General features: G+C 56.1%; 1 protein-coding gene across 1 annotated transcript in view; it reads right to left on the bottom strand.

Moving 5' to 3' along the window:
- Window positions 1–322: 322 nt before the first annotated feature.
- The window catches only part of LOC119111308 (sorting nexin-33-like), a 13544-nt gene continuing 1585 nt past the window's right edge, over window positions 323–12281 (bottom strand). The window contains 10 exon segments of the mRNA XM_037235122.1: window positions 323–1195; window positions 2697–2903; window positions 3280–3446; window positions 5201–5382; window positions 5985–6124; window positions 6651–6698; window positions 6701–6757; window positions 6759–6848; window positions 10907–11044; window positions 12059–12192. Of these exon segments, the coding sequence (XP_037091017.1) occupies window positions 1148–1195; window positions 2697–2903; window positions 3280–3446; window positions 5201–5382; window positions 5985–6124; window positions 6651–6698; window positions 6701–6757; window positions 6759–6848; window positions 10907–11044; window positions 12059–12192 (1211 nt within the window). The 3' untranslated portion in view covers window positions 323–1147.

Genomic DNA, 12281 nt, shown 5'->3' with positions numbered 1-12281 from the left:
CAGGCCTTGTCGATTTAGACGGTATGCTAGTCCTTGGATGTTTTACCGCAGTTAAACTCTGCGCCATTCACGCGCGGGCCGGGAGTCAAGAAAAGCCAAATATAGTCCAAGGGCATTGATCAGGTCGCGAAAGGGTGCATTCTCTCCGATACCTGAATTAGGGTATCGTCTGCGTTCTGGATCATGTACGCACCACCGGCATAAAAGCCACGACCATCAGCAAAAATCCGGTGAACGGGTGCCCCACGGGAGGTCCCAGGAGCTGGGCCCTTCCCTCGTCCCTCGTGTGCCGTCTTTCCTTTCCGCAACCAACAGGCGGTACCAATTTCAGTGTAAATATATTGGTGACCGGCAGTAGCGCTGCTTGCAGACCATTGGTGGCCGTCCGCCCGCGCCAGGATTTGGCGCGGGTTACGAGCCGTGCCCGCGCCAGGAGGTGGCGCGGGTCACGAGCCGCGCCAGCGCCAGACAGTGGCGCGAGTCACGAGCCGCGCCAGCACCCGGAGGGCGCGGATCAAGAGCTGCGTAGCGCCAGGGGGTCGCGCGGGTCACGAGCCGCGCCAGCGCCCAGCAGACCGCGTGCGCCCAAGCTGAAGCGAGCCGGACGCTCGCCAACAAAATGACCGAAGCGAAGATTACCGACAAGAAGCGCAGGTTGTCCGTAGCACACGTACATAAATAACGACGTGCAAATCGCGTATCACAAAATAGACGGCACACGCTCGCCAACAGACCGATTATAAATGTAAATCAGCTCATTGACATTTCACAGTGGCCCACTTGCCGATACAAAGGACATCACTGCATATAACCTGCACGATTACGCTGATAACGTCAGTTAAGATAACGCCGTTCCCCTAGGCTGGCGGCCGTCGCCGCGGGTCCCCTCTGGCCCCAATTCTGACTGGGCGCCGGGCCGGTCCTATACGCCACGGACCCGGACGCCCCGATCCGGCCGCGCCCCGACCCCGAGACGTTCTGGCGCCGACTCCGTGGCGCCGCGCGAGCACCTGCTCGGCATCTGTGTTTGTGACGGGGCACTGCGGGCCGGCTCGGCCGGTGTTCACCGCGGCGAGACCGACGCCGCTGCCCGTAGCTGAGGTAATGCGCCCGACGCCCCGGCAGCGGCGGCCGTCCCGTGGCGTCATCAGATGTTCTCGTACGTCTGCAACGACTCCTCCAGCTTGTCTGCGATCTGTCGGGAAGCCCGGTTGTTAGAAGTGGAGTTGGACAATTGAGTACAAGCCGACGCAGAACCCTGTCCAAATGCCTGCGCGGGTCGGGCCCTACACCGTTTCCCACGCCATATGTCTGAGCAAGCTACCAACAGGCTGAACAAACTCCAACTGAGTCATCAGACTACACACTCTCGAGCATTGCACTGTGAACTTAATTGTGCAACTAAAACTCACCATCATTAAAATACAGTTGAATCAGCACAGACGTTGTAACCCGTGAAGTTAGAGGACTTATCTACCTCAATCCAATCGTGCGTCAGCTCTGCCTGCCCTAAAAAAGATAGGCTGTGCCCGTGGGCCGTGTCGGAGCGAGTGTGTGGGTAATTCCAGCAGTTTTACTCCGCCGGCCAGAAAATTCAGAAGACTCATACCGCTTGAGCGCCACCACCGGTGAGGCCGTGCGTTTTGGTTGAGACACTCGCCCATCCGGGCAGATCCCTCTGACCGGGACGCGGACATTCACACCAAGTCAGAGCAGGCTGGCTCGTCAGCTTTTGGTTCAACGTCCGACTGACGGCGAGAGCCGCGACTGTCGGCATGTGGTGGACAGCGGACATTCACACCAAGTCAGAGCAGACTGGCTCGTCAGCCTCTGGTTCAACGCCCGACTGACGGCGAGAGCCGCGACTGTCGGCGTGTGGTGGACAGCGGACATTCACACCAAGTCAGAGCAGGCTGGCTCGTCAGCTTTTGGTTCAACGTCCAACTAACGGCGAGAGCCGCGACTGTCGGCGTGTGGTGGACAGCGGACATTCACACCAAGTCAGAGCAGGCTGGCTCGTCAGCCTCTGGTTCAACGTCCGACTGACGGCGAGAGCCGCGACTGTCGGCGTGTGGTCGACAGCGGACATTCACACCAACTCAGAGCAAGCCGGCTCGTCAGCTTTTGGTTCAATGTCCGACTGACGGCAAGAGCCGCGACTGTCGGCGTGTGGTGGACAGCGCTCACCGCTGGTTACGCTGTTACCGTCACCGTCAGTCCAGCGCGACCGGCACGGCCGCAGTCACAACGGTCGACGTCACAGTCAAAACCAGACCCCTTCGTCTGCTGGAAATCGCCCACAGCTGCCTGTAAACCAAACCTGCCACACCGCTCACGCGTCCGAACAATCGCCTCTTGTTTTCTCTCGCTCTGTTCACTCAGCCACCTGTAATGCGGTCTTCGGCCGATTAGGCAGCCGAGCACGTTGTAACAGCCGCCCGCCGTCCACCTGTGCACAGAAGTCCGCACCGTAGACCCTGTTCACCTGTCCGTAGACCACCGCTCACCTGCCGGTAGAAGGCCGACTGCTCCGGAGACCGCTGCTCACCTGCCCGTAGAAGGCCGTAAAGACCACTTGCTCACCTGCCCGTAGAAGGGACAGCACCGAAGACCCCTGCTAACCTGCCCGTAGAAGATCGTAAAGACCACTGCTCACCTGCCGGTAGAAGACCGACAGCACGGACACCCCTGCTCACCTGCCGGTAGAAGGCCACCTGGTTGCGCAGGAAGCCGCGCATGGCCTCGGTGAAGTCGGCGGCGCGCTCCTTCTGGAAGTGGCTCATCTCGGCCATGAGCGCGTACGAGACGACGTCGGTGCGCCGACACACCTGTTGTACCTCGTCCTCACTCAGCTTGCCCTCCTGGCCGTACCGGCAGTACTCCTTGCGCTTCTGCATGGCACCCTGCGCGGCACGGGTCAGCCGGTTACGACCGGGCACAGAGGGTGGCAAACAATTTGAAGCCCGTTCGCGCCGTTCAGTAGGTTTTCGCATGTGCCAATGGCTAAATGTAGCAGCATTGCGTGCAAAATGCTTGTAGTCTGGGATCTTTCATTGCATTAGCTCATATCACCGGCTAAACTTATACGTGCCGGTTTTCGAACAGGCAGTCCGTTGGCATGCTGCTAGAAAGCAGTGGAAAGCAATCACACGACAGCATTGTGCACGGACGACCCCCGGCGCTCACTCGCCACAACACCGCACACCCGTACTGTGCATGGCAAACACGTCAGGCAAACCGGTGATGCACTGCACAGTGCACACGGCGCCCGAGGCTAACCTTATGCATGTTGAACATGTCGGGGAAACTGGTGAGCATGCCGCGGTACTCGTGCAGCAGGTCGTTGAAGCGCTCCCAGTCGTAGCGCGGCTGCTCCTCGTAGAGCTGGCCGACCTCCTGGTACACGGCCGCCGTGTGGCCCACCGCCTGCGTCAGCGCCGGCGAGTCTGGCGAGAGGTCACAGCGTTCAGGGGGCAGGTCACAGGGGTCACACAAGCCGTGCGTCGCACTGCCAACGCCAGCGACGAGTTCGGCGGGAGGCGCGGAAATCGGAAACGTCGAGAGGTCACAGGGGTCAGTCAGGTTGGAAAGACCACAGAGCCTTGGTTGGTTTTGTCTTAGTCTGGCCTGATGTGCGCCAAGCGCCACTAGCGCCACTCAGTGCGCGTGGCGGCTAGCGCCGAGTGTCAGAGGCAGGCATCTATCCGCGCGCGCACGCGACACACCTCCGCCGGCAGAGACGTAACATACGTTGAAACCGAACAAGTCTCAGCGCCATCGAAAATCTTGCGGCTACATGGGAGCACCCACCTAGGGTGGACGAGTCTACCGCAAGGTCAAAATAGAGGTCAGGATGGGACACACTGCCATAAAGACAGTTATAACTGTGATCACAGCTGGTCAGGAAAGTTCACCACACGGAGAGAGCATAAAACAGCTCACGGCATTTGGACTTCCAACTGTGGCACAGGTTCCTCCGCCGCGTGTCAGCACACACCAAAAAGGGGTGTAAGGAATTCGTGGAATGACCGACAGCTGACGACTTCGCCAAAGTGTGCCGAACGTAACCCACAAGCAAGGCCATGCCGACAATCTGAAACTTCGCTGCATGGCTGTTTAGCAGGACACGCAACATCAACGTTGCATTATGGACAAGCAATGCGATGAGAAAATGGCCCCGTCCCAGTGCTGCAAGGGTAAGGGTGCACCGCAACACAGACAACGCGACGGGAAAATGGCCCTCCTTCAGCGCTGCAAGAGCAAACCACGACCGCACCCCGACCCACAAGACAGGAGCGCTCCGTTGACCGGCTAACGAGATGGGAACACCTATCATCAGGTGGATAGGCGATGATAAGCGATTCTTTAACCCATAGCTTTGTTTTTGACTTTTGTGTGATGCTTATCCATGGCATGATTGAATTCTCCCTCCACAAAATCTACTGTGTAATTTGCATGTCACGAAAAGTCGAATGCATAACATAAATACTACATTCACTGGAATGTACCAAGAATTTGACAGTGGCGAAGTGCACGAACATGGACCGCTGCTTCCCATGTAAAATATTTGCATGTCCAATGCCTTGGTTTTTGGTGAGCCCTTTGAACTTGACCAGATGCAGTCTACTCGCCGAGGAAAGCGAGCTGATGACAGCACAAATGCATCGAGCAATAAAGTAAGGCACGCATTTTTAAAACCGTTGTATGGACTGTCTGAAATGGAAATTGATCCTAGTGTGGGCTTTGAGACGCACTTGCAGTTTTCAGTTGGGCGGATTTGCCTATTTCCTTGCTATCTGGGAAATTCTGGAACACGTTCGCAATATCCTATACACCCGCATGCAACCGCCGTCTTATTTGCAAAGATACAAAGTGCATGCCTACAGTGTATGGGGAACCCTAACCAAATATCACACACAGACTGCATGTGCGACGTAACTTAATAAGGATCAACCGCTGGTTCTCTAATCGCTTTGGTAATCACTGAAGCCTTCTAGTGCATGGCATGGCATTCGCTGCTGATAGAAGACGACCTTCGCCTGCTGATACAGAATGATCTAGTGCAGCCACTGGGAGCCACAGGGACTTAGCACCGTCTGAGCAGCTGGTTGTGTTTGCCAAGCTACACAATCAGAAGCGTGCTGGAGGGTTGTTCGGTTCAGAAGCGTGCTGGAGGATTGTTCGGTTAGGTTCGACTCACAGGCCTGCATATCGCTGCCGAAGGCGGCCGCCAGCGCTTTGAACCCATGCGAGATCTTCTGGAACTCGCGCTTGTACGGGCCCTGGTGCTTCTTGATCTGATCTACCGAGATCGTCTGCAGCGACTTGACGGACGCGTCCATGTTCTGGCTGAACTTGGAGAAGTTATCGATCTCCGTCTCTCTGGTGGCGTGCGGGGGGGGGGGGGGGGGGTACAGTTACACCGCGTGACGTGGACAGTACTCGCAGGCGGCGGAGGGGCAGCCTGACCGAACCTGGCCACGGCGTCCGTTCCTGATCAGGCTACACTGGGAGGGTACACAGATGTGTGCGCGCCGTCTCCGCCACGGAATTCAGCTGACCACTTCTGGTTTTCTAAAGGCTTGGTTCATCACTGAGAAGGGGGGAGTACTGTCCGGGACCATTTCTTTATTGGCAGACAAATGCTGGCAATGGTCGGGGTTTCGGCAAACGCTTTCCAAAAAAATGCACCATCTCTACGAGCAAATCTAGACATATTTCAAGATCGTTTTTGTTTTTCAAAACGATCTTTTTTTTCAAAACGATCTTTTCAAAACGATCAAAACGAACTTTGTTCAAATGACACGCCCTTAAATCTGTCTCACCTCTTTTGCTTGGACAGGGCATTCAAAGTGTGCCGGCAGGGAGCACGCATCAACACAACATGCCTACAGTGCTTGTCGACCCTTACGGAATCCGCCGAGGCATACCCATATCAGTGCCAGCGACAGCCGTATCCCGGGCCCCTTGAGCGGTAAACTCACATCTGACCCTGCGCCAGCGGCTTGTCGGGAACCTTGAGCGCCATGAAGAAGTTGGCCCCGACCAGTTCGTCCTTCTCTGCGCGCCGCTTGCCCGTCTTCCAGAGCTTCTCGTCGGTGCAGGTGAGGAAGTGGTTCCACACCTGCGTCGGACGGAGCCAGGGCGTTACGACCGGGTCAACGTGCGCCTCTGTCTGTCATTGGGGCTTTACGATGCACTCAGCTGCTGAGGCTATATGGCGTCGCCTGCCTCTCACCCTGGCAGGAAGGGCGGGGCACCGCGGGGAATCAAACCCCGTACCTCTGGTTTCCCAGACGCGCAGTGTAATCACTACGCTAAACGTGCGCCTCTGCGTGCGTGGACCCTCTGCCGAGGGTCCACGACAGTAGTGAATACGGTCAATAACACATGGCGGCCGACAGAGGCCACGTACGCCCTCCAGAAGACGGAGAGTTGCGACTTCTCATGCGCCACATTTACCTACGAACGCCTCCTCAAAATCCGGGTGTAGGCGACAGGGCCGCCGAGCTAGCACATACCAAACCACTACAACATGCCAATATCAACATCACCAGCGGAACCAACGTTGACAACACAATCCAAGCCCACCCGTCGCTCTTACCCCAGCGTCACCCGCCACCCCTACCGGCGGCAGCGCACGTTCTCACCTCGCAGCGGCTCAACACCGGGTGTCGGCATATCCGGTTCACCCACTTGGCTGCAGCATCATCATGCGGTGCTCGATGAAGTCCTCCTCGTAGCGGCCTGTCACCTGCCTTGTCCGGCAGCGGCGCCACCGGGATCAGCGTGAACTTCTCCTCCAGACGACCGTGCAGCCAGTCGAAGTGCTTGTACCGGCGAGACACCTGGCGGGCGCGAGGCCAGTTCGCGATACCGATGGATGCCGTCAGGGGCGCCAGGGGCGGGGGAAGGAGGCCCATCGGTACTCGCCAGGGCAAAAGATGATGATGAACTGGGTATAGAAATGATTCAGTTTGTTGGAAGCATGTCGCCTATAATCAATAAGCGTCATGTTTCCAATAAACCCGACAGCAATTAAGACTTATTCTACGGAACAGAAGTGTTACAGCTACGTAACATGCCCAATTACCACCGTAACACCGAGAACGCACCAATGTCTCCTAGAAAGTTCTATTTCAGGTATGGAGGATCTCCCAGAGTGCATCGAGGGAAGCCCGTAGCAGGCCAGATCTCAAGTGAAGGGAAGTGTCCTCCGATTCACCTGGCATGTGACCGGCCGGCCGTGCATAGATCTCGAGTGAAGGGGAGTGTCCTCCGATTCACCTGGCATGTGACCGGCCGGCCGTGCATAGATCTCGAGTGAAGGGGAGTGTCCTCCGATTCACCCGGTATGTGACAGGCTGGCCGAGCATCGTCAGCAGCTCAACACATAGCTGACGTGGGGGGCGGGAAAAGTCCGCACAGCGATGGGGAGCGGTGGGGCGTGCCATCACATGGGTCTTCTCTCAGATTATTTATTGGACTGTGATTTTTTAAGGTGCTGCATGCCAAAAGGTTGATTGACACAGAAATAAAACCACCATTATTGCGTTTTCATTGAGCCAGAGCGATTTCTTTCTCGTATGGCCAGGAGGGCCCATTTCGACCTCAGCGCCACCTATGCATCACGATTTAGTGGTCGCCGACCGAATTACACTGTTTTGGAGTTGCTATGATGCATACTATCGCAAAATCTGCAGTCTTCGTTTGTTGGGTTGTATTTGTTTACAAAACCATTTGATTATGTCATAGTATTAAAATGCTAACGACTACATGAATCTATGGAACACACCATTTAAAAAACTTCGTGATATCACTGCTGCCAGAATTGTTTACACATCTATAAAACATACATCGGATAAGGATGAACGTTTGACATGTCATGAGTGATGCGAGGAATTGATCTGACGAAGAGTCTAATGTAGCGCCGATACTGAAGATGAAAATGTATTTTACGCGTATGCAGCCTTGCCATATTAATGCTCGATCAGGCCAGCCTCGCTACAGAATACGCAGCTGCCCTGAGAGGCGATGTCATGAATCACGTCCAGATCGCTGGCGCAAAGCAAGCGAGTCGTGTCGCGGAAACCGATGGATTCAAAGATCTTCCCGTAATGTAGCTGCACAGGTCATCAAGCTCTGGGCTGAGGGTATTCCAACCCACGACCGTGCTCGTCTCCAACATGTCAAATCGAGATGACGCTCGTAAGGTGAATAAAAATACCAAGGAATCCAGGAATACGAAGGGGGTGAAAAAATGAACAACGCCCATTTTGCCAAACTTTTTGACATCGCCACGTATAAGTGCCGCTATCGACAACTTGTAATCGCCCAGGACGCAACAAAATCCCGGCGGAAGAATGGGCATTTGTCAAGGGCGGGCGCAGCCAGCGAAAGGTCACTCTGGGAGCCGTCGACAGGGCAACACCTGCAGTGATGGAGGCGCGCCCTGAAAGAAGACAGTCCCGGCAAAGCCGTCATCAGCGGCAGTCTGCTGATCACTTACCTTGACCAAGCAACGTCACTGGCTTTGACAGAGACGACAATGCGGCCGTGGATGACACCATGGGGGAGGCAGACGACTTCTTGTCGACTGCTGTCGCCTCCGAGAGGAACGTGGACAACCTGGCTCGCACGACGCTGGCCGCGGATCGCTATAGGCGCCTCTAATCTGGCCGCCTCCGCAATCATGAACGCGTTTCAGCAGGACATTGGTTGTCTAAGCTCACAGGAAGATCGCGCCTTGTCGACCCATTCGTGCTGCGCGTCTACGGGGGACGCAGGCCGACAGGAGCTTCTAGCTTCTTGATGTCGACTTCGGGGCTGAGGGCAAGCGGACCTCATCGACTGGAGCTCAGTGGAGGTGACCGAACCACCGCTGCTGCCAGACCTCAGCAGTGAGGACGTGCAGGAGATCGTCAAGGTCCCAGATGCCCTGCCGCCATATTTGGTACACACCCAGGCCGTAGAGAGGGCCGCCAAGACGGTGATGGAAGCCTGCTCTCTGGTGCTGGACGAGGAGTCGAGGCACGGCCTTATCACAGCGAGGCTGAAACACCGGCACATCATCCCGGCTTCCAATTCGAAGCAGCGCCTACGCCCCTCTGGCGCATGGTACCACTACCGACCTTCGATACTATATACATTACAAGTTTCAAGTTCACCTTAACATATCCAAATAACTGCATTAACACTTATCAGTAGGCACACATTGTAACTCATGCCATTTAATTTATCCATCTCTCAAGAAAGTATATTAAGATTAATGTAAAAAAGCGTGATTGTCACCATTTTACACATTCTACAGACACCTCCACTTCTCTTGAGTCGCCACGTCTTTTTATCAGCGTGCAGATGCAGTCCTGCCTCAAGTCTTACTTCATTATAGTCCATGTGTTGGTTGTGTTCCAGCACAACACCAGTCTAAAAAGATAAGTTGTTCATCCTGCGGAGAGCTAACCCCGTACCTAAGCGTTTCCATGGACCCTCTTAGGTTCACAATGGCCAGGGTGCCTGGGGCCTGCCGACGAGTGGGAGTGACCCGACTGTCCTGCTCCACCGCCACAACCTCGCCCGTTCTGTCAACAACTGGCTTCCGTCTGCCAATCCCGAACTCAGCTGAGCCGGCGCCAACGGTCGGCATACTCGAATAAATATACGTGTTTTTGTCCTTGCAAGTCCGACTAAGAAGCGTCGAATACCGCCTTAGCATGCAATTTGTGTTATTTCCCATATTTAATCAACAACCAACCCTGAAACATGCCTTCATGACCGTTTACAGCCCTTATCGGTCATAAAAATGATGGCTTCCCTCAAAAAGATGGCGATATAGGTGGCGCTAGTATCGATACGCCAGAAAAAAAGCCCTTTAGTCAATCAGCCCTTGCCCAACCATCAATGATTTTTGCTCCTAGAGTTCTTCAGATTTGATGCTCTTTATCATCATCATCACTTCCTATCGTATTCCAATGCAATTTTCTGATTTACACACCCTAGTCTGCTCACTGAGCAAAGTACCGATCCAAGGACCGATGGACGTGGGCAGAGTACCGATCCACGGGCAGATGGGCGCGGGCAGAGTACCGATCCACAGCCAGATGGACGTCGGCAGAGTACCGATCCACGGGAGATGGGCGCGGGCAGAGTACCGATCCACAGGCAGATGGACGTGGGCACAGTACCGATCCACGGGCAGATGGGCGTGGGCAGAGTACCGATCCGCGGACCGATGGACGTGGGCAGAGTACCGATCCGCGGACCGATGGACGTGGGCAGAGCACCGATCCACGGGCAGATGGGCGTGAGCAGAGCACCGATCCAAGGACCGATGGGCGCGGGCAGAGTATCGATCCACGGGCAGATGGGCGCGGGCAGAGTACCCATCCACGGGCAGATGGACGTGGGCAGAGTACCGATCCACGGGCAGATGGGCGTGAGCAGAGCACCGATCCAAGGACCGATGGGCGCGGGCAGAGTATCGATCCACAGGCAGATGGGCGTGGGCAGAGTACCGATCCACAGGCAGATGGACGTGGGCAGAGTACCGATCCACGGACCGATGGGCGCGGGCAGAGTACCGATCCACAGGCAGATGGACGTGGGCAGAGTACCGATCCACGGACCGATGGGCGCGGGCAGAGTACCGATCCACAGGCAGATGGGCGTGGGGGCCTCGTCCCCCTCGGTTCCAGCAAACATCACCTCCACACTCACCGGCGGCGCTCTACAGTCATCAGTTCTTTTTTGGAAAGACGATGCCAAGCAACTGTCTTTCCGTGGTCATTCCGAAGTCCGAGATCATTTGAACTACCTAAGAGCTGCGATATCCTATCTGAGAAGTGTCTGCGTTTGAAGGCTGTGGCGGTGGCCGAGTACCCGACATCTCACCACCACTCCCGCGCACCTGGATGTTGCTGAAGGACGGCACCAGCTGATAGGCGATGAAGCTCTTGAGGCCCTTCATTTTGCTCTCTTTCTTGGGCGACGTCACCGTACAGGTGTAGGGGGAGAAGTTGTCCCACTCATAGCCGTGCTCCGTTTCCTGGAACACCACAGAACACGCAGTGGAGGGGCTGTGCTCAGCGCCGGCTGTGCGGTGTCTGACGCACAGAGCACAGCACGATACCTCTTACTCAGTGGACGCTGTACCGCTCTCATTGGCCAGCATACTTCACTGCGTAGACGCTGTACCGCTCTCTCATCGGCCAGCAGACGTTACTGAGTGAACGCTGTACTGTCCTCTCATCGGCCAGCATACATTTTAGCTGACGTCAGTGCTGACAACAATCTGGAAATAGAGCCTGGCGCAGCGCATAACCTAATCGCGCGTATCAAATCACACCATTGGTTCTGTGAACAGGACAGGGGAGCTGATGACTATTTCAAGGTATTGGTCCGACGTTCATCATCACGAAAAATCTGAAGCCTGCAGTCATGATAGCAACAACACACACGCGGCGTGTTGAGCAAAATGGACGAGGCATCTCGTGATAGCGGCTCCTGAGGTGCTCACGGCCCGACACCACACATTTATTAGCCACAGCCTACACGACCGATGGCACACCACGGGCGGCAACCATACCATAGCATCCATCCAACGGGGCACTCCGTGCACTGTGGCCGACGTTGCAGGCGGTACGTACACCACCAGCCGGCCGGAGCGGCGCAAGCCGGTGTGATGTGAGGCTCACCACCAGCCTAGGGCGGGGCGAGCCGGTGTGATGCTACTCTCACCTCCAGCCAGCCGGAGCGGAGCGAGCCGGTGTGATGCTACACTCACCACCAGCCGGCCGGAGCGGGGCGAGCCGGTGTGATGCTACACTCACCTCCAGCCAGTCGGAGCGGGGAGAGCCGGTGTGATGCTACACTCACCACTAGCCGGCCGGAGCGGTGCGAACCGGTGTAATGCGACACTCACCACCAGCCGGCCGGAGCGGCGCGAGCCGGTGTGATGCTGCACTTACCACCAGCCGGCCGGAGCGGGGCAAGCCGGTGTGATGCTACACTCACCGCCAGCCGGCCGGAACGGGGCGAGCCGGTGTGATGCCAGACTCACCACAATGCTGATCAGATCGTTCTCCGAGACATGGATCTTCGAGACACCCAGTATGTAGTCCTCGCCGCCGGACTTGACGAAAGTCGAAAACCGGTTCAGGTTGCGCTTAACCGTCGCCTTGCCGTCGTTCCTCCCTGGTGACAAATAGTCTGCTTACACTTTGCGATGGATCCCAGTACATCTAAGCCGCACATCCTACGTTTTGCCTTAGAATGTAAATCCT

This window comes from Pollicipes pollicipes, unplaced genomic scaffold (genome assembly GCF_011947565.3).
Source record: "Pollicipes pollicipes isolate AB1234 unplaced genomic scaffold, Ppol_2.1 Scaffold_7261;HRSCAF=8764_pilon_pilon_pilon, whole genome shotgun sequence".
In the NCBI taxonomy this organism is placed as follows: Eukaryota; Metazoa; Arthropoda; class Thecostraca; order Pollicipedomorpha; family Pollicipedidae; genus Pollicipes; species Pollicipes pollicipes.
Note: the sequence above shows the minus strand (reverse complement) of the source record. Positions and strands in the feature narration are given on the sequence as shown.